This window comes from Vombatus ursinus, unplaced genomic scaffold, assembly GCF_900497805.2.
Source record: "Vombatus ursinus unplaced genomic scaffold, bare-nosed wombat genome assembly UNPS02014801.1, whole genome shotgun sequence".
NCBI lineage: Eukaryota > Metazoa > Chordata > Mammalia > Diprotodontia > Vombatidae > Vombatus > Vombatus ursinus.
The window spans coordinates 14,848,354-14,866,310 of NW_020954579.1; the positions used below are offsets into that span (position 1 = coordinate 14,848,354).

The window sequence follows — 17,957 nt, forward strand, 5'->3', positions numbered from 1 at the left end:
TTTTTTTTTTTTTTTTTAAGGCAATTGGGGTTAAGTGACTTGCCCAGGGTCACACAGCTAGGAAGTGTTAAGTGTCTGGTCTGAGGCCGGATTTGAACTCAGGTCCTCCTGACCTCAAGCCCAGTGCTCTATTCACTGTGCCACCTAGCTGCACCTAAATTTTTTTTTTTTAAGCCAGGAATGGGGTTAAGTGACTTGCCCAGAGTCACACAGCTAGTGAGTGTTACCCGGATTTGAACTCAGGTCCTCCTGAATCCAGGGTCAGTGCTCTATCCACTGTGCCACCTAGCTTGGCTCAGGCTATTTTAAGCTTCACTGTAGGTGTTTGCCTGTATGTTAGTTTCCTGGTCATGTAATGCAGCCTCTAGCTGACCATGAGGTGCTTGGAGATACTTGGGAAGGGACTAATTATTGTTCAAATGATCTACTCCTTCTCCCTCTTCTGAACTCCTGTAGCACTTTGCTGATTCCTCTCTTTTGGCACTTATCACATTCCCCCCTCTCTTATCTTTATTTGTATACCTATCTTCTACTTTAGACTTTAAACTTCCTGAGGGGAGGGACTTTGTCTTATTCATCTTTGTACTTCCACTGTGCCTAACTGTATATGGGAGGTGCTCAATAAATGTCTGTTGGATGGATGGAAGAATGAATGAATGAAAAGTGGTAGACAGAATGTGATGGTGGGCCATATGGTCAGGGCACCGAGTGACCCCAGAAATGCTTAAGGGGAAGGGGTCCAACCTGGGTCCTCTGGGGTCTATCAGGGAAAGGTCCTTTGACTTACCCATGTTCCCTTGGAAGCTGATGCATAGCACTGCCCAGAACAGCAGACCAGCCCATGACCCTGGCCAGGGCATCCTCTTCCTCCTGAAACAAGCAGAGGGTTCATTCTGTATGCCTGTGTCATGAGCACCACATGGTGCAGGATGAAGAATGGTGTCACTCCTTGAGATTTTCTGATGATGCCCCTCCTCTCAGAGACTCCTTCCTGCCAGGTCATAGACTTGTAGAACTGTTATCTCCCACACCCGGCTGTGTTCTTCCTGTTGTGACCTTGATCCTCCCTTAGCTTTGACTGAATCACAGCTTGGCCTGGGACAGAGTGAGTGGGAGCTGGGATATCTCAGGTACAGGTACCAATCTAATTGGTGGCACAGGCTCCATCTTACCCAGTTGTCCCCTAGGCTTGGGCTATGTGAATGGCAGTGCCAGGAAGGTTTTGCTCAAGGGCTTCCTAATGGGATACAGGGGTCAGGGTGGGGAGGCAAAGAAGAGAGGGTCAGTCATTGGGCACTGTCATGCACTGGTCATGGTTGGCCTAGCCCAATAGGGTGAAATCTAGCATTTCCTTTATGCCTTTATGTCAGCCCTTAAGTGGAGAGAGGAAGCCTGAGAAGACGTGGAGAGAGAGAGGGAGAGAGACAGAGACAGAGACTGACAGAGATAGAAACAGAGAGAGACAGATACAGAGACAGAGAGACAGAAGAAGAGAAACAAAGACAGAGAGAGCCAGAGCCAGAGAGACAGAGGTAGAGACAGAGACAAGGACACATAGAGAGATGGAGAGACAGAGAGAGACAGAGACAGAGAGACAGAAACAGAAAGACAGAGAAACAGATACAGAGACAGAAATAGAGATGGAGAGAGACAGAGAGAGATAGACACAGAAAGAAAGAAAGAGAGAGAGAGAGAGAGAGAGAGAGAGAAATGGAGAGAGACAGAGAGATGGAGAGAGACAGAGAGACAGAGACAGAGAGGAGCATGTCCTTCCCTACTCCAGTGGGAACATCAGCTCTTTGAACATCATTGGCCACTGAACACTGGTCATCCTCATTTTAGGTTAGCCTCTTGTGGTAACTCACTTTTCCACCTTGAAGATATACCTTAAGACATCCAGGGAACCAGTTTTCTATTTATTTATTTAAAAAACTGTAGGAGATTCTTTGTAGAAGTGAGGGATTGTGAGTAAGGAACAACACTACATATACATTTAGAGTCAACTGATGTTGATTTTACTAATCTGCTTCCCCTTCCTTTCCTTTTTATTCTTTGTTATGAGTAATGGCTTGATGGGGACGGGTGGGAGGAGAGACATGTTTGGAAATAAAGTTGGTGGAAAAACAAAAGACATCAATGAAAATTGAAAAAAACTTTTGAAAAAAGAAAAAAAATGGGAGAAGCCAATCAGGGAAGCCCTAGGATGGTGGGGGTGGGTGGGGAAGAAGGGGTGTCTTTGAGATCATTTTACAATCTGAAGAGAACTGGGCATGAGTCACCTAGGCCAGTAGAGCTGAAAAAAATAGGGGCAGCTAGTTGGCACAGTGAATAGAGAATGAGCCCTGGAATGACGAGGACCTGAGTTCAAATCTGACCTCAGACACTTCACACTTACTAGCTGTGTGACCCTAGGAAGTCATTTAACTCCAAAAAAACCCTAAAAAAAAAAAGAAATTAAAAAATCAGAGAACCCTACCACATTTTCCTAGAAGCCATCTTCACATCTAGAATATATGATCTTGTGAACCCAAATCACTCTTTCCATCTCTTTCTTGAGGACGGGTCTCCAAGTAAAGTCAGATTATAGTATCTACCGTGTCCAAGTATAACAAGCATGGAATGAATCGGGCTTGGTACCCAAGATGCCAAGACGGGGTGGGGCATCGCCCCTATTGCCACACTGATTGTCCTTTCCACCACTGGACAGTGGGCTTTGCTGTTGTAAACTCATCTCCCTCCAGTGCCAGCCCTGAGTGAAAGAATCCCTAGTTACAGCTCTAGTCTGTGGGGTGGATCTCCTGCAGTTAAAGGACTTAGGACTGCAAGGGAACTGAAAGATTTTCTGATCCGACCTTTTCATAATAATAACAGAAGCAACTTATATTGCCCTTTCAAGTTAGGAAAGTGCTTTAAATTGTTATTGAGTCATTTTTTAGTCATGTCCGACTTTCTGTGATCCCATTTGGGGTTTTCTTGGCAAAGATACTGAAGTGGTTTGTTTGCCATTTCCTTTTCAGCTCATTTTACAGATGAGGAAACTGAGGTAAACAGGGTGAAAGTGACTTGCCCAGGGTCACACAGCTAGTAAGTGTCTGAGGCTAGATTTAATCTCACAAAGATAGATTTTCTTGACCCCAGGTCTGGCACTCTATCCATTGTTCCCAGTACTTTAAAAAGATTATCCCATTTCAGAAAGAAAGGGACTGAGTCTCAGAGAGATGAAGCGACTTACTTGCCCAAAGCAGCAGAGTAAAGATGCTTCTTAATTCAGTGGGAGAACTCCCTTGGGAGAGCTCAGCTGTTAGGGGCCAGTGTGAGAGGTGTGTGACTGAAGGTTCAGGAAAGAAGGGCTCAGCCTCTTGTCAGACTAGTGCTTGGGTCTAATGGGAGTGGTCCCTTCAACTCGTGCCAGTCCTGGGGTTCCAAAGGTCATGGAGGCTGCAATGATTATATTAATATTCTATCCAGTCCAGAGGTAGAGGGAGCTCCATGGGGCCAGAGACCAGGAAAGAGGAAAAAACCCTTGCCTAAGGGTAAGAAAGGAGCAAATAACCGTAGGATGGGTAATGCCTGAGCCAGTCTGGGTGTGGACTGTGGGGTGAAATGGCTTCCTAGAAGCCATGGGGTTTGTAAAATGCCGCACCCATACCCACCCTTACTTACAATGAAGTAAGGCAGACGCACACCTATGGGCGGTATTATACAAGGATCCCAGGACATCCTAGTTGGAAGGGACCTTAGAGCACTTCCAAGATGATAACGACCAACATTGATACGGTACTTTAAAGTGAACAAAGAGTTTTATATTTTGTGTAACCTTTTTATTTTGTAGATAGACTATTTTGCCCAAGGTCACCCAGCTAGTCAGTCCCAGGGACAGGATTTCCGATGCCAAGGCCAGAGTTTTTTCCAGTGTACCACAAATCTTCACAATAACCCCTTAAAAGTCGACTGCCCTTTACAATCTACAGAGCTCTTTCATGGGAATTATCTCATTTGACCCTCATAACAAACTCTGTGAGGTAGAGCCAGGCTGGTCTTATTAAAGACCCATTTTCCAGAGGCAACCCTTGTGTCAGAGTTTTTTTTTTCTTTTTTTTCTTTTTTCTGATATGAAGGAGCCAGGCATATTTTGTTGTTCAGTTTTTTCCCAGTCGTGTCTGACTCTTCATGACCCCATCTGGGGTTTTCTTGGCAAAGATACTGCGGTGGTTTGCCATTTTCTCTTCCAGCTCATTTTACAGATGAGGAAACTGAGGCAAACAGGGTTAAGTGACTTGCCCAGGGTCACACAGCTAGTAAGTATCTAATGCCACATTTAAACTCAGGTCTTCCTGACTCCAGGCCCACTGCTCTATCTACTGTGCCATGTAGCTATATTTCAGGGGGCTTTAAATGTGCTCCTACCCAGGCAGAATGTGGGCAATAAAATTTAGGTTATTATTTTAGGTAATTACCTTCCTGAGATGGACAGCCTAGATGAGAACAGTGGTCCCCTGACTGCTACTTCTCACTGTCACACATAATGAACATTTGAACACACACATATGTGACCTACAAACTTGTGCCCGTAGACAGACATACTTCCTTCAGAGAACACATGTGCTGGCTCTGTATGTATAGGTGCTGCGGGCTGAAGTCCCTGAGGTTAGGAAGGGTACTTAGAGGTAGGCCTCTTGAAGATAACATCTACTCCTACTCTCATTCCCTCTACCCCTCCCCATGAAGAGCTGTCCTGCGGTGCTCTGCCTGAGGGAGGCTGCCTCTTAGTTGAGCCTGGAAGGATTGGTTGGGTCTCCGTCTCAGACCCCAAGTATTGCTACCAAAGCTACAGTCTAATTCTGCCTCTGAAACTCTGTGGCTGTGGTGCTCTTAGCCACATATGCTCAGGAAACAGAGTTTAACAACAAAAAAATGACTAAGCCTGGACCTCCAGATCCCTCTGTTCCCGCATCCCAGCTTCATTCCAGGCTATCCTGTGTTCATAGTTAGGAATTTCCTCATGTCAATCTAACTCCTCTCTCTGTACTACCCCCTAGATTCCTTAAGGATACCCAGTCATCACTGTCCTGCCTGGAAGAATAACAACAGTCAGACAGAGCAGAAATGGAGCTGGAGGAGAAGAAACAGTCCTTTACGGTCCCCCTTCCCCCACCCCTGGGACTGTTGTGAGGCTCAAAGCTTTGTGGATAAAGGACAGAGACCCAGATGCAGCAACATAACCCACCAGGGCATCTTCTTCATTGTGGAAGGGCCTTTGGGGAAAGGGGAAGCTTCCTGGAACAGTGGTGGTGGGTGGTGCTATAGTAATGATCAGAGGGACCAGAGGTAGAGCATGGGCAGGGTGGGGGCATTAATCTTGGAAAACTTCTTCAAGTAGGTAAATCTGGAGCAGATTTTGAAAGAAGGGGAGGTATGAGGTTTGGCAAAGGGGAAAAAAGGATCAGGGGACATATACTGACTGAAGGTCAGAGTAGGAGCACCCCTCCAACCATCGGCACCCCTTGGGCTTCTCCCACGTAGGGCCAATTGAGCATTCCTCAATGCTTTCCTTCCAAAATGAGTCAACTACACCTCTCCCTTCCCTCTCACCCCTGGTTAGAGTGCTAGATCTGGAATCAGAAGACTTGGGTTCAAATCCCACTTTTGACACTTATTAGCTGTGTGCCAGTAGTTAATTTCTCTGAGCCTCAGTTTCCTTATCTGTAAAATGGAACTAATAATGCCCAGAGGACCTCCTACCTCACAGGGCTGTTGTAAGGCTCACAGTTCCGTGGGAGAAGCACTTGGCAAACTTTAACGCCTAGAGAAGTTCAGTTGTTATTCTCTCTGGTGGAGCCAAGGCTTAGGGGCCATGCTTCTTCCTCCTTGTTCCCTCCCCACCACCTCCCGTTTGAGCTCACAGCCCCCTGGAATGCCCAGATCAGCTTAATTCCAGAAGCCCTCCACTGCTCCCCTATTACTTCCTGGGGAAAGCCATTATTCCACTGGCAGGACTGGCCATAAGGTGCCAGAGCCACTGAGTACAGGGCGTTGGCAAATGCCAACCTTTCAGGAAGGGGATGAGAGGGAACAAAAGACCCTGTCAGATATCTCCCAGCCCCCACCAGAGTGTAAAAGCGTTTGGGGAGCAGCTTCACACTGCTCTGGGGGGTGATGGTGGGCGGCTAATTAAATCCACCCACCCACCTTGCACGCATTCCTGCACTCCTAGGCAAAGTTCCTGCAGGAACTTTTCTGGAGGCAGCCGCGGCCAAGCCCTGTGGCCCCCAGCCTCCCTCTTCCCACCCCAGCCTCCTTTCCCCCTCCCCTGCCCCAGTGCCCAGCCCCTAGGAGAAGTGGGGCAGCAGTTGGCAGACTTGACATACCTTTGCTGGGGTCTCCTCCTTTCTGCTTCTGATTGTCTTTCCCCCTCCTCCCTGGCTATTGGGAGCTGCTCTCCTGTGTGTGAGTATATGTATGTGTGAGTGTGTGTGTGCGTGTGTGTTAAAGAGAGAGAGCGCACGACACTGTCAGAGAGGGAAGGAGGGAGGGAGGAAAGAAAGGAGGAAGGGAACAGAGAGACATTGGGGTGGGCAGAGAAGAGGCAGCTTTATCCGGCTCAGGTAGGAGGGCGCTGGTGAGTCACTCAGCACGCATTCCTGTGCGATGCACACCTGTTCAGGCAAGAGCCGAGCTCCGCCGTCTCCTCTAGGCTGCACCCCCCCGCCCCTCCAGGAAAAGGGCTGGTGTTGCAGCAGGGCATCACCCCGCCCCGTGGGCACTGGGACGTAGCAGGCGGGGTGGGGGGAGGTGGGAGCAGGACTGATCGAAGGGGCGGGGGAGTGGAAACAGCTCCCAGTCCCTGCTCCGTACTGAGTGGGGAGGTGAAGGATGGGGAGGAAGAGAGAAGGTTTTGTTTTCAGAACAGAAGAGGAGGAGTCAGCCTTCCCTCTCCCACCCTTTCCACCAGCTTGGGGGACTCACTCAGCAGAGGCTTCCCCGTTGAACTCCTGGGCTCCTGAGCTCAGGTGCCTGGGCTGCTCCGACTTGCTGCCAACTTCTGAAAAGCTCATTTGCTAACCACTGTCCCCTCTGGCTCCTCCTCACTGTCCTCGGAGCTTTTCTTCCAGACTTCCAAGGCTGGTGCCTGGGGATAATTAAACGTCTCCTAAGACTGTTCTGCAATAGTCCCCACCTCTCAGCTCTGAATTATCATTAAAAGGTGACCCAAATGTGCAGGTCCCACTTTCTGTTGGAGGGGGATGCTGACAACTGTGCCCCTTTCCCCATCTTGCTAGTCTGGTAAGGGAATTTGGATTTACCAAGTCTGGGACAAAGTCGGGGAGTTTGGGCTCTTCCATGGGGACTTGGTGCAGTGCGGAGAGAACATAGGTGGCGCAATGGATAGAACACCGGCCCTGGACTCAGGAGGACCTGAGTTTAAATCCGACCTCAGACACATAACACTTGCTAGCTGTGTGACTCTGGGCAAGTCACTTAACCCCATTGCCTAGCCAAAAAAAAAAAAAAAAAGAGAGAGAGAGAGAGAATATTGGAGTAAGAAAGTAGAAGACCTTTCCCATGAAGCCGCTATCCAGGTCATAATCTCTGAGCCTCAGTCCCTTCATTTATAAAATGGGGACAATACCTCCTCTGCCTACCTCATAGAGCTCTCTGGTGTGGGGATCAAATGAAATGATGTATGCCTGGGCTGCTGCAACTTGGAGCCATGATACTTATTTAGCCTCTTACCACTCCCCTCCGCAGATACTATGAGCCAAACAAGCTGGATTGTTCACTGTCCCTTGCAAATATCTTGTGATGTCTTGCCTCCATGCCTTTGCTAATGCTATTTCCTGTGCATGCAATACCCTGCCCATTGAATTTCTACCTGTTCCTCAAAAACCAATTCGAATGCCACCCTTCCAAGGAGTTTTCCAGGTCCCTCTGCTTGTTGGTGTTGGCGTTTTCTCCCTTGAACCTTACATGTTATATTGCACCTGTCTTATGTACTTAAATAACATTTTGTTTCATAGTTTTCTGTGTGTATGTCATCTCCTACTGTATTGTAAGTTCTGGGAGGGCAGAGACTGTGCTTTCACTAAAAGATGCATCTCTTCCAGTGCCTGGCACAGTACTCTGCATAGCGTTCTGTTGTTCAGTCCTTTCAGTCCTGTCCGACTCTTCGTGACGCCATGTAGGGTTTTCTTGGCAAAGATACTGGAGTGGTTTGCCATTTTCTTCTCCAGCTCATTTTACAGATGAGGAAACTGAGGCCAAAGGGGTTAAGTGACTCACCCAGGGTCACACAGTTAGTTAGTAAGTGTCTGAAGTGGGATTTGAACTCGACGATGAGTCTTCCTGAATCCAAATCTATCCACTGTGCCACCTAGCCGTCCTTCTCTATAGCACAGGAGTTTAATAATTACTTACACTGAATTATGTGAAAGCACTTTGAAGAAGTTAAGTCACTGTATAAATGTGAAGCAAGGTATATTCCCCATATCTGCAATGCACTCCTTCCTCACCTCTACCTCAAAGAATCCCTTACTTCCTTCATTCTTTTTTTTTTTATTATTTTTACGCAATTGGGGTTGAGTGACTTGCCCAGGGTCACAAAGCTAGTAAGTGTTAAGTGTTTGGTCCGAGGCCGAATTTGAACTCAGGTCCTCCTGACTTCAGGGCCGGTGCTCTATCCACTGTGCCACCTAGCTGCCTGCCCCCCTTACTTCCATCAAAGCTTAGCTCAGAAGACACCCCCTGCACGAGGCTTTGTCTTAATACCCCCTCTTATTTGGTCTCTTCCCCTACCACCAAAATTACTTTGTGGAGCAGAGCACTGGACCTAGAAGACTCCCCAGGGCAAACCTAGCCTCCCATACTTGCTAGCTGTGTGACCCTGAGCATTTCATTTAACCTGTTTGCCTCAGTTTCCTCATCTGTAAAATGAAGATAATAATAGCACCTACCTCTCAGGGTTGTTGTGAGGATCCAACAAGGGGACTGTAAAGTGCAAGGGGTCTTTATATTTGATTCAAAAGGTAATAGAGAGCCACTGCAGTTCATAGAGTAGGGGTGACACAATCAGACCTGCACTTTAACAAAATCCCTGTGGCAGTTGAGTGGAGGATGGATTGGAAGGGGTAGAGACTGCAGGCACAGGGAGACCATTTAGAAGGTATTGCAATATTCTAGGTGGAAGGCAGTAAGAGCTGTTACCGGGGCCATGGCTATGTGAGTGGAGAAAAGAGGATGTATATGAGAATTGTTGTGAATGTAAAAATGACAAGATTAGACAACTGATTGGCTATGTGGGGTTACTGAGAATGAGGAATAGTTGGTAGATTAGTAGTGCCTTCAACTGTAATAGGAAAGTTGGGAAGAATTTTTGATAATGTTGGATTTGAGATGAATACAAGAAGTCAAGTTTGAAATGTTCGATAGGCAGTTTGAGATGTGGGATTGGAGCTCAGAAGAGAGAATAAGGTATATATAGATTTGGAAAACATTTTCAGGTAATTGATTATTGAACCCAAAAGAGATGGTATGCACTACCAACTAGGTGGTACAGTGGATAAAGCTCTGTGCCTGGAGGCAGGAAGAGCAGAATTCAAATCTAGCCTCAGATACATACTTAACTTCTCTCAGTCTCAGTTTCCTCAACTGTAAAATGGGGATAATAAAAGCACCTACCTCACAGGATCATCGTGATGACCAAAACAAGATATTTGTAATATCTCAATGCCTGGCACATAATAGGTGCCTAATAAATGCTCATTCCCTTCCTCTTCCCTCCTCTAGGAGACTATAAAGAGAAAAGAGAGCCCAGGATAGAGCATCACAGGATGCCCACAGTTAGGGGGTATGATCAGGATGAACATCCAGCCAAAATGACTGAGCAGTCCTGGATAAGTAGGAAGAGAACCAAGAGAAAGGAAGGTTAAAAAAAAAAAAAAAAACCCAGAGGGGAGAGAGTATCCAGGTATTAGTATCAGGGTAAAATGTGGCAGAGAGGTCAAGTGGGATGAAGGTTGAGAAAAGACCTGTAGATTTGCCGATTAAAAGATCACTAGTAATTTTGGAGAGAACAGTTTGAGTTGAATGATAAAGGGGAAAGCCAAATTAGACGGGGTTTAGGAGAGAGTAAGAAAAGAGGAAGTGGAGGCCAAACATACTTGACTTTTTTTTTTAGCTAGTGGAAATTCCTTTAATAGATATAGAAATATGGAGAGCAATTTGGAACTATGCCCAAATAGCAATCAAACTAATTACATGTAAAGACAATTTTTAACATTAATTTTTTATATGCATAACTGTGCATACCCTTTTACCCGGCAATACCACTACTAGGTCTGTATCCCAAAGACATCATAAAAAAGGGAAAAGGACCCATATGTTCAAAAATATTTATAACAGCTCTTTTTGTGGTGGCAAAGAATGGGAAATTGAGGGGATGCCCATCAATTGGGGAATGGTTGAACAAGTTGTGGCATACAAATGTAATGGAATACTATTGTGCTATAAGAAATGACAGGCAAATTTCAGAAAAACCTGGGAAGTCTTACATGAACTGATGCAAAGCGAAGTGACCAGAACCAGAAGAACATTGTATACAGTTAACAGTAACATTGTGTGATGACTGACTTAGCTCTTCTCAGCAATACAATGCTCAAAGACAATTCCAAAAGACTCATGATGGAAAATGCTATCCACATCCAGAGAAAGAACTGATGGAGTCTGAATGCAGATTGAAGTGTACTATTTTCACTTCCTTTATTTTTTTTCATGTTTTTTTCCTTTTGTTGTGTTTCTTCTTTCATGACATGACTAACATGGAAATATGTTTTACATGATTACACATATATAACCTATATCAAATTTTTTAGCATCTCAAGAAGGGAGGGAGAAAATTTGGAACTTAAAATTTTATAAAAAATGAATGTTAAAAATTGTCTTTATATGTAATTAGAAAAAATAAAATACTATTTAAATGGGAAAAATAAAAAAAAATTAGAAATAGAACTAAAGTAAACAGAACAAGGAAAAATCTTTACATTTTGACTTCAACTTCCCAGCTTCAACATGTTCCAGTGAAATATGGTTTTGAAAAATGAAATTTACAATTTATAAAGTATATGATCATTCTAAAATAAGTTGTTAGCTGCATTAAACTGTTTGTATGAGGAACCAAGAACCAACAATTTTTAATACTGTGCCTGATTTCCAGGAGCAGAAATGAAACAATCCATATATCACAACAAGATTCAAGAAACAAAATTAGCCATTATGGCAGTAATAATGAGAAGAATGTTATTTTTTTTCAGATTCTACATTCTCAAGGGCTCTAAGCACTTTCCATATATTACTTCATTGATTCACTTAGGTGACTCTTTCAAGGAATGTAACAGAGAAAGAGAGGAGAGATAGCAGGGAGAGTAGGATAAGATAAAGTTTTTGGAGGATGGGAGAGACATAGGTATGTTTGTAGACATCAAGGAAGAGAAACAGAAGATGAGAGAGGATGAACGTAGGGACAATCTGCTGGAGAAGATGAGAGGAGATAGAATCAAAGATTCATTTGGATGGGTTGGCCTTGGCAAAGAGAAGGGCCACCCCTTTCCCAGAGACTGGAATTAAAGACAAGATAGAATACGATGTCAGAGGGATGTGAGATGAGAAGGGGAGAAGAGGGAGTTCTTTGTGAGTTCCCTCAAGCTTTTCAGTGAATTATGAGGCAAGGTCCTTGACTGAGAGGGAGGGGTTAGGCTTGAAGACAGTGAGGGTTTGGAACAGCCACTGTGGAGAGTGGGATAGAAAATCAGTTTGGGAGTAGAAGGATTGCCTTGATGTAGTGAGGGCCAAGGTGAAGATGAAGCACAGATTTGTGATTTTTTTTTCCAGCTATGATCATGTAAATAGGAGTAAAGAAATCCGATAATAGAAGCAATTCAGGATTGGGGTTTGGCAAGGTATCATCAGGGATAGGACCCAGGAACAGGGGAAGAAGGAATCTGAGAAGAACAGTGTTGAGTTGAACTGGTTGACCTAAGGCCTTAGACTGGAAAGGGTAGAGAGGGTAGCTGGGGCAGGAGTGATGGCTTGGGAAAGAACTGCAAGGTGGAGAAACTGGAGATCCAGTTGAAGATGAAGAACAGGGTTAGGGATCAGAAGGCAAAGGGAAGATGGAATGATAAAAGATTATAATAAGATAAAGGAATTTCAGAGTTCATGAACATAGAATGTGGGTGATGGCAAGATCAAGGGTCTATCTCTTTGTGTAGATTAGGCTGAGCTGAGAATTACAAGGTGAGGTAACTGAGTATGTTGAGGAACTGGGAAATTAGAGTACTTGAAAAGAACCTCAACACTTATGCTGAAATCTTCTAGTATGAGGGCACCAGTTGAGGTGGAAACACAATGAGCTAGACACTGACCTGATTTTTTTTTCCTTCTTTTTTTTTTGGTGAGGCAATTAGGGCTAAGTGACTTGCCCAGGGTCACACAGATAGTGAGTGTCAAGTGTCTGAGACCGGATTTGAACTCAGGTTCTCCTGACTCCATGGCTGGTATTCATCCACAGCACCACCCAGCTGCCCCCGATACTGATCTGATTGAGAAAGGAGGGGAAATGACTTGGGAGTTTGATATGGATTGGATGACAAATTTGGATTATGTGAACCTCAAAAGTGAAGAAAATGGTGAGTGGTGGTGGTAGAGGGAGAGTCTGGGAGTGGCAACTGGAAATGAGTATTCTGACTCCCCACCATGACCAGTGATTTGGGGGTAGGAGAGAAAGAGTAGCCAGTGCCACAGAGCGTGGCCAAGAAGGTGATGTTTTTGGGAGTCAGGTCTCATGAGTGCCAGAAGATGAGAGGAAAAAGTTTCAGTTGAAATGAAGTTTTTTAATTATGGAGCAGGCATTCCAAAGGGAAAAGGAATAAGTATTTATATAGTGCCTACTATGTCTGCTATGCACTTTTACAAATATTATCTCATTTGACCTTCTCAACAACCCTAGGAGGTAGGTGCTATTATTACTGACATTTTACAGTTGAGGAAACTGAGGAAGAGGTTAAGTGACTTGTCCAGGGTCATACAACTAGTGCCTGAAGTTGGATTTGTACTCAGATCTCCTAATTCCAGGCAGTCACATGAGCTGTCTCGGGGCAGAGTCAAAGGTTCATGCAAGTCTAGGATGGAACACTGAGACTGGCCAATAGTGTGGAGGTAATTGAGAGTAAGGGAGAACACACCTGTGGTAGGGGAAAGGTATGTTTTCTTCAGTAGCGAGGTGTTGGGAAGGGATGGAATTAGGGACTATTCCTACCTTCCCGGCAAAAAGCATCAAACACTAATAGAGCCCAGACATAAAAAAGGAAAGGAGAGCCAAGGAAGGAATAAATGGTGGTTGGATGTCAACCATAGTGGAATGAGTCCAGGAAGGCAGATGATTCAGGGTTCAAGGCAGTCCCTCAAGGCTCGATTTCTTGGAATGTGGTGTTGTGGTGACCTGAAAGAGGAGGTACAGTACAGGCCATCTGAGAGTCCAGTTCAGGGGCAGGTGGTATTGGTACATTGCCAGAGTTGGAGTTCAGCAGGGGATCCAGTGGAAGCTTTAGGGTTCACAGGTGAAAACAACACTTCTTAGAAGGACAAGAGGCAGCATGGATTAATGGATACAATCAGGAGGGATGTACTTAAGGCCTATCTCTGATGTGTGTGACCATGGATAAAACTGCTTAACCTTTCAGTGACCTAGACAAGTCTCTGAGCTTATAAACATAGATGTGGGCAACATATTTTATTAGGGTGTGCACCCATGGAATTTTCATTTTTCTTGGAAAATTTTTTTTTTTCATTTTGAACTTAATGAATTCCCTTCCCTCCACCTTCCCCACCAAGAGAACATTTTCATATACAAAGTGGAACAGAAAAAGAGGCTTTAATATATGAAACTGTGAATCTTTCATCCATGTCACTTGTTTTGTTAAACCACACTAATAAAGTATAATACATTCAACACATTTTTAAATTTAATTTTGTTTTATTTTCCTTTTCAAATTTCCTCTCAACTCTCTTCCCCATTTTCTAAGAAGTCAAGAAAAAAATAAAACCCATTACAAATATGTATAGACATGAAGAATAAATTTCTGCACTGGTCATGTTCCAAGAAATAAAAAAAAAAAAACAAACAGAAAATATGCTTCAATCTGCACTCTCGGTCCAGCTTTTTATGTGGAGGTGGATGGCATGTTTCATCACAAGTTCTTTGGAATTGTGGTTGGTTGTTGTGTTGATCAGAGTTCAGCACATTACTTTCAAAGCTGCTCTGCTTCTTTAATTCTGAATTTCTTCCGTTTTCTTCTGTTCATTTTAAAAATGCTTCAGTGACTCTCTTTTCTTCTCTTTTTTTTTGGCAACAATAACACTAACTTTCCTCCCAATCACCTTTCTCCCCCAACTCCCACAATTATATTAAACACAGTCAAGTGAAGAAATTTGTTTACCATGTCTAAAATATATATATATATATATATATATATATATATAAAAATAACTCAATCTCATTCTGTATACTGAATCCATCTCCTTCTGCTGAAAGTTGAGTGTATACCTCATCAGTCCTCTTGAGTTGTCATTGGTCACTCCATTGATTAGAGTTAAAGCTTTCAAAATCGTTTTTCTTTACAATGTCGTTGTCATATAAACTGTTCTCCCAGTTTTGCTCATTTCATCAGTATCAGTTCATACAAGTTTTCCCAGGTTTCTCTCCAAACTTCCCTTTCACTATTCCTTACGCTGTTCCATTATCTATCCATAATCATGGTATATGGCTACAGACCATAATTTGCTCAGTCATTACCCAGTTGCTGTTCACCCAGTTTCCAGTTGTTTTGTTGTTTCAGCAGAGTTGTTACTTCTTTGTATACATGGGTTTGGTTCCTCTTTCTCTGATCTTTTTGGAGGACAGGCCTAATTACTTGGTATCATGGGATCAAAGGCACAGTTTAATAGCTTTAGTGCATAGTTCCAAATTGCTTTCAAGAGTAGTGGCAGGGGCAGCTAAAGCACTGGCCCTGGAGTCAAAAGAACTTGAGTTCTGACCTCAGACACTTGACATTAGCTGTGTGACCCTGGGCAAGTCACTTAATTCTGATTGCCTCTGTCAAAAAAAAAAAAAGTGGTGGTACCAATTTACACCTTCAACAGTGAATCAGCCTGTCTTCCTATAGCCCTTCCAACAACTGTCATTTTATATCGTCACCTTTATTAGTCTGACAGGTGTGAGGTGCAATCTAAGAGTTTAATTTGCAATTTCTTTAATTAGTGATTTGGAGTATTTTTTATATAGCTGTTGATATTTTGTTTATATGTTTTCCTTTGAGAATTGTCTGTTTATAGCTTTTGACCATTTGTTTATTGGCAAATGCTTGTAATTTTTCTATATTTCAATCAGTTCATATATACATATGTGTACATCTACATATTAAAATCATACCTTTATCAGGGATGTTTGCTACAAAGATTTTTTTCCCCAATTAATTTTTTCCTTTCTAATTTTAACTGAATTGATTTGTTTGTGCAAAAACTTAACAATTTTGGGGTAGCTAGGTGGCGTAGTAGATAGAGCACCAGCCCTGGAATCAGGAGGACCTGAGTTCAAATCCAGTCTCAGACCAGACATTTGACACTTACTAGCTGTGTGACTCTGGGCAAGTAACTTAATCCCAACTGCCTCGCCAAAAAAAAAAAAAAAAAGAAAGAAAGAAAAGAAAAAAACTTGATTTCTACCTCACATAAAAAAAAAAGCTTTTACAGTGTTAAGTAGGAAAGGAAGGGGATAGAAGGGGGTGGTGATAGAAGGTACAGCAGACTAGGGGAGGGAATAGTCAGAAACAAAACACTTTTGAGGAGGGACAGGGTGAAAGGAGAGAGAGAACAGAATAATTGAGGGAGGACAGAATATGGAGGGAAATATAATTAACAATAATAACTGTGAAAAAAATTTTGAAGCAGGTTTCTCTGATAAAGGCTTCATTTCTCAAACATATAGAGAACTGTATCAAATTTATAAAAGTAAGAGCCATTCCCCAACTGATGAATGATCAAAAGATATGAACAGTTTTCAAATGAAGTAATCAAAGTTATCTATAGCCATGTCAAAAATGCTCTAAATCACTTATTGATTGGAGAAATGCAAATCAAAACAATTCTGAGGACCTACCTCATACCTATTAGATTGGCTAATAGGACAGAAAAGGAAAATAACAAATGTTGGAGGGGATATGGGAAAAATGAGACATTAATGCACTGTTGGTGGAGCTGTGAACGGATTCAATCATTCCGCAGAGCAATTTGGAACTATGCCCAAAGGGCTATAAAACTATGCATAGCCTTTGACCTAGCAATACCACTACTGGGTCTGTGGCCCAAGAGATTAAAAAAAAAAGGAAAAGGACTTATATGTATAAAAATATTTATAGCAGCTCTTTTCTGGTGGCTAAGAATTGGAAATTGAAGGGATGCTCATCAATTGGGGAATGGCTAAATAAATTGTGGTATGTGATTATGATGGAATACTATTGTGCTCTAAGAAATGATGAGGAGGCTCTCGGAAAAACCTGGAAAGACTTACATAAACTGATGCAAAGTGAAACGTACCGTGTACAAAATAACAGCAATATTGTTCGATGATCGGCTGTGAATGACTTAGCTATTCTTGGCAAAACAATGATCCAAGCCAACTGTGAAGAACTTACCGTGAAAAATGCTATCCCTCGCCAGAGAAAGAACTGATGACGTCTGAATGCAGATTGAAGCATACTTTTTTTTTTACTTTCTTTATTTTTCTTGAGGGTTTGGTTTTGTTTTTGTCTCTGTTTTCTTTCACAACATGACATTATGGATATATTTTGCGTGAGTACACATGTATAACCTATATTGAACTACTTGCCTTCTCAATGGGGGGGGTGGGGAGAGAAGAAGGGAGAGAATTTGGAACTCAAAGTTTCAAAGACAAGTTGTTTTTGACATGTAACTGGGGAAAAATAAAATACTAATTAAAAAAATGCAGACAATAAAAAAAAAACTTAACAATTCCATAGACTCAAAACTTTCCACTGTCTTCTGTGATCCTCTCTGTCTCTTGTCTGGTTGTGAATTGGTTACAAACTCTGTAGTTATTAAAGGTATTTTCTTCCTTGCTAATGTGGCTGAGAAGGGAAAGGGAATTTAAGCATCTACTACCTGTGTGCCAGGCACTGCGCTAACTGCTTTATAAATATCATCTCATTTGATCCTCACAAAAATCCTGTTGAGGTGGGTGGTATTATCCCCATGTTACAGTAGATGGAACTGTAGCAGAGGTTAAGGGACTTGCCCAGGGTCTTGCAGTTTGTACTTGTCTGAGGCTGGATTTGAATTCTGGTCTTCCTGACTCCAGGCCCAGTACTCTATCCACTGTGCCACCTAATTGCCTCTACTAATAATAAAAATAATAATGCCTCCTCTAATTTATTTCTATGGCCTTTTATATCTAAATCATGAATCCATTTTGAATTTATTAAGGCAAGTAGGTGGAACAGTGATAGAGCACTAGGCCTGTAGTCAGAAGACCTGAATTTGAATCCTGCCTCAAGTACATATGAACTGTATGCCCTGGGAAAGTCACTTAACTTCTCAGTTTCCTCATCTATAAAGGGGGGGAATAATAACAGCACTATTTCCTAGGGTTGTGAGGATCAAATAAATAGTACATATAAAGCACTTCGCTACATAAATGCTAGCTGTTATTATTGTGGTATGGAGGAAGAACGGAGAGAATTTGGAACTCAACGTTTTAAAAATAAATGTTAAAAACTGTTCTTACAGCTAAGTGGGGAAAAATAAAATAAAATACTAAACATTATTGTAGTATGTGGTGGGAGATCTTGGTCTACACCGCATTTCTGTGATTTGCTTCTATATGCAGTATT

At 43.0% G+C, this 17,957-nt stretch overlaps 1 protein-coding gene across 3 annotated transcripts in view; it reads right to left on the reverse strand.

Annotated features, from left to right (window-relative positions):
• The window catches only part of ITGB4 (integrin subunit beta 4), a 45,820-nt gene extending 39,369 nt beyond the window's left edge, over window positions 1-6,451 (reverse strand). For all 3 annotated transcript variants that reach the window (XM_027872787.1, XM_027872786.1, XM_027872785.1), the window contains exons 1-2: window positions 6,369-6,451; window positions 788-870 (exon numbers count right to left, since the gene is read on the reverse strand). In XM_027872787.1, the coding sequence (XP_027728588.1) occupies window positions 788-860 (73 nt within the window). In that variant the 5' untranslated portion in view covers window positions 861-870; window positions 6,369-6,451. The remainder of the gene's footprint in view (window positions 1-787; window positions 871-6,368) is intronic.
• Between the last annotated feature and the right edge of the window lie 11,506 nt (window positions 6,452-17,957).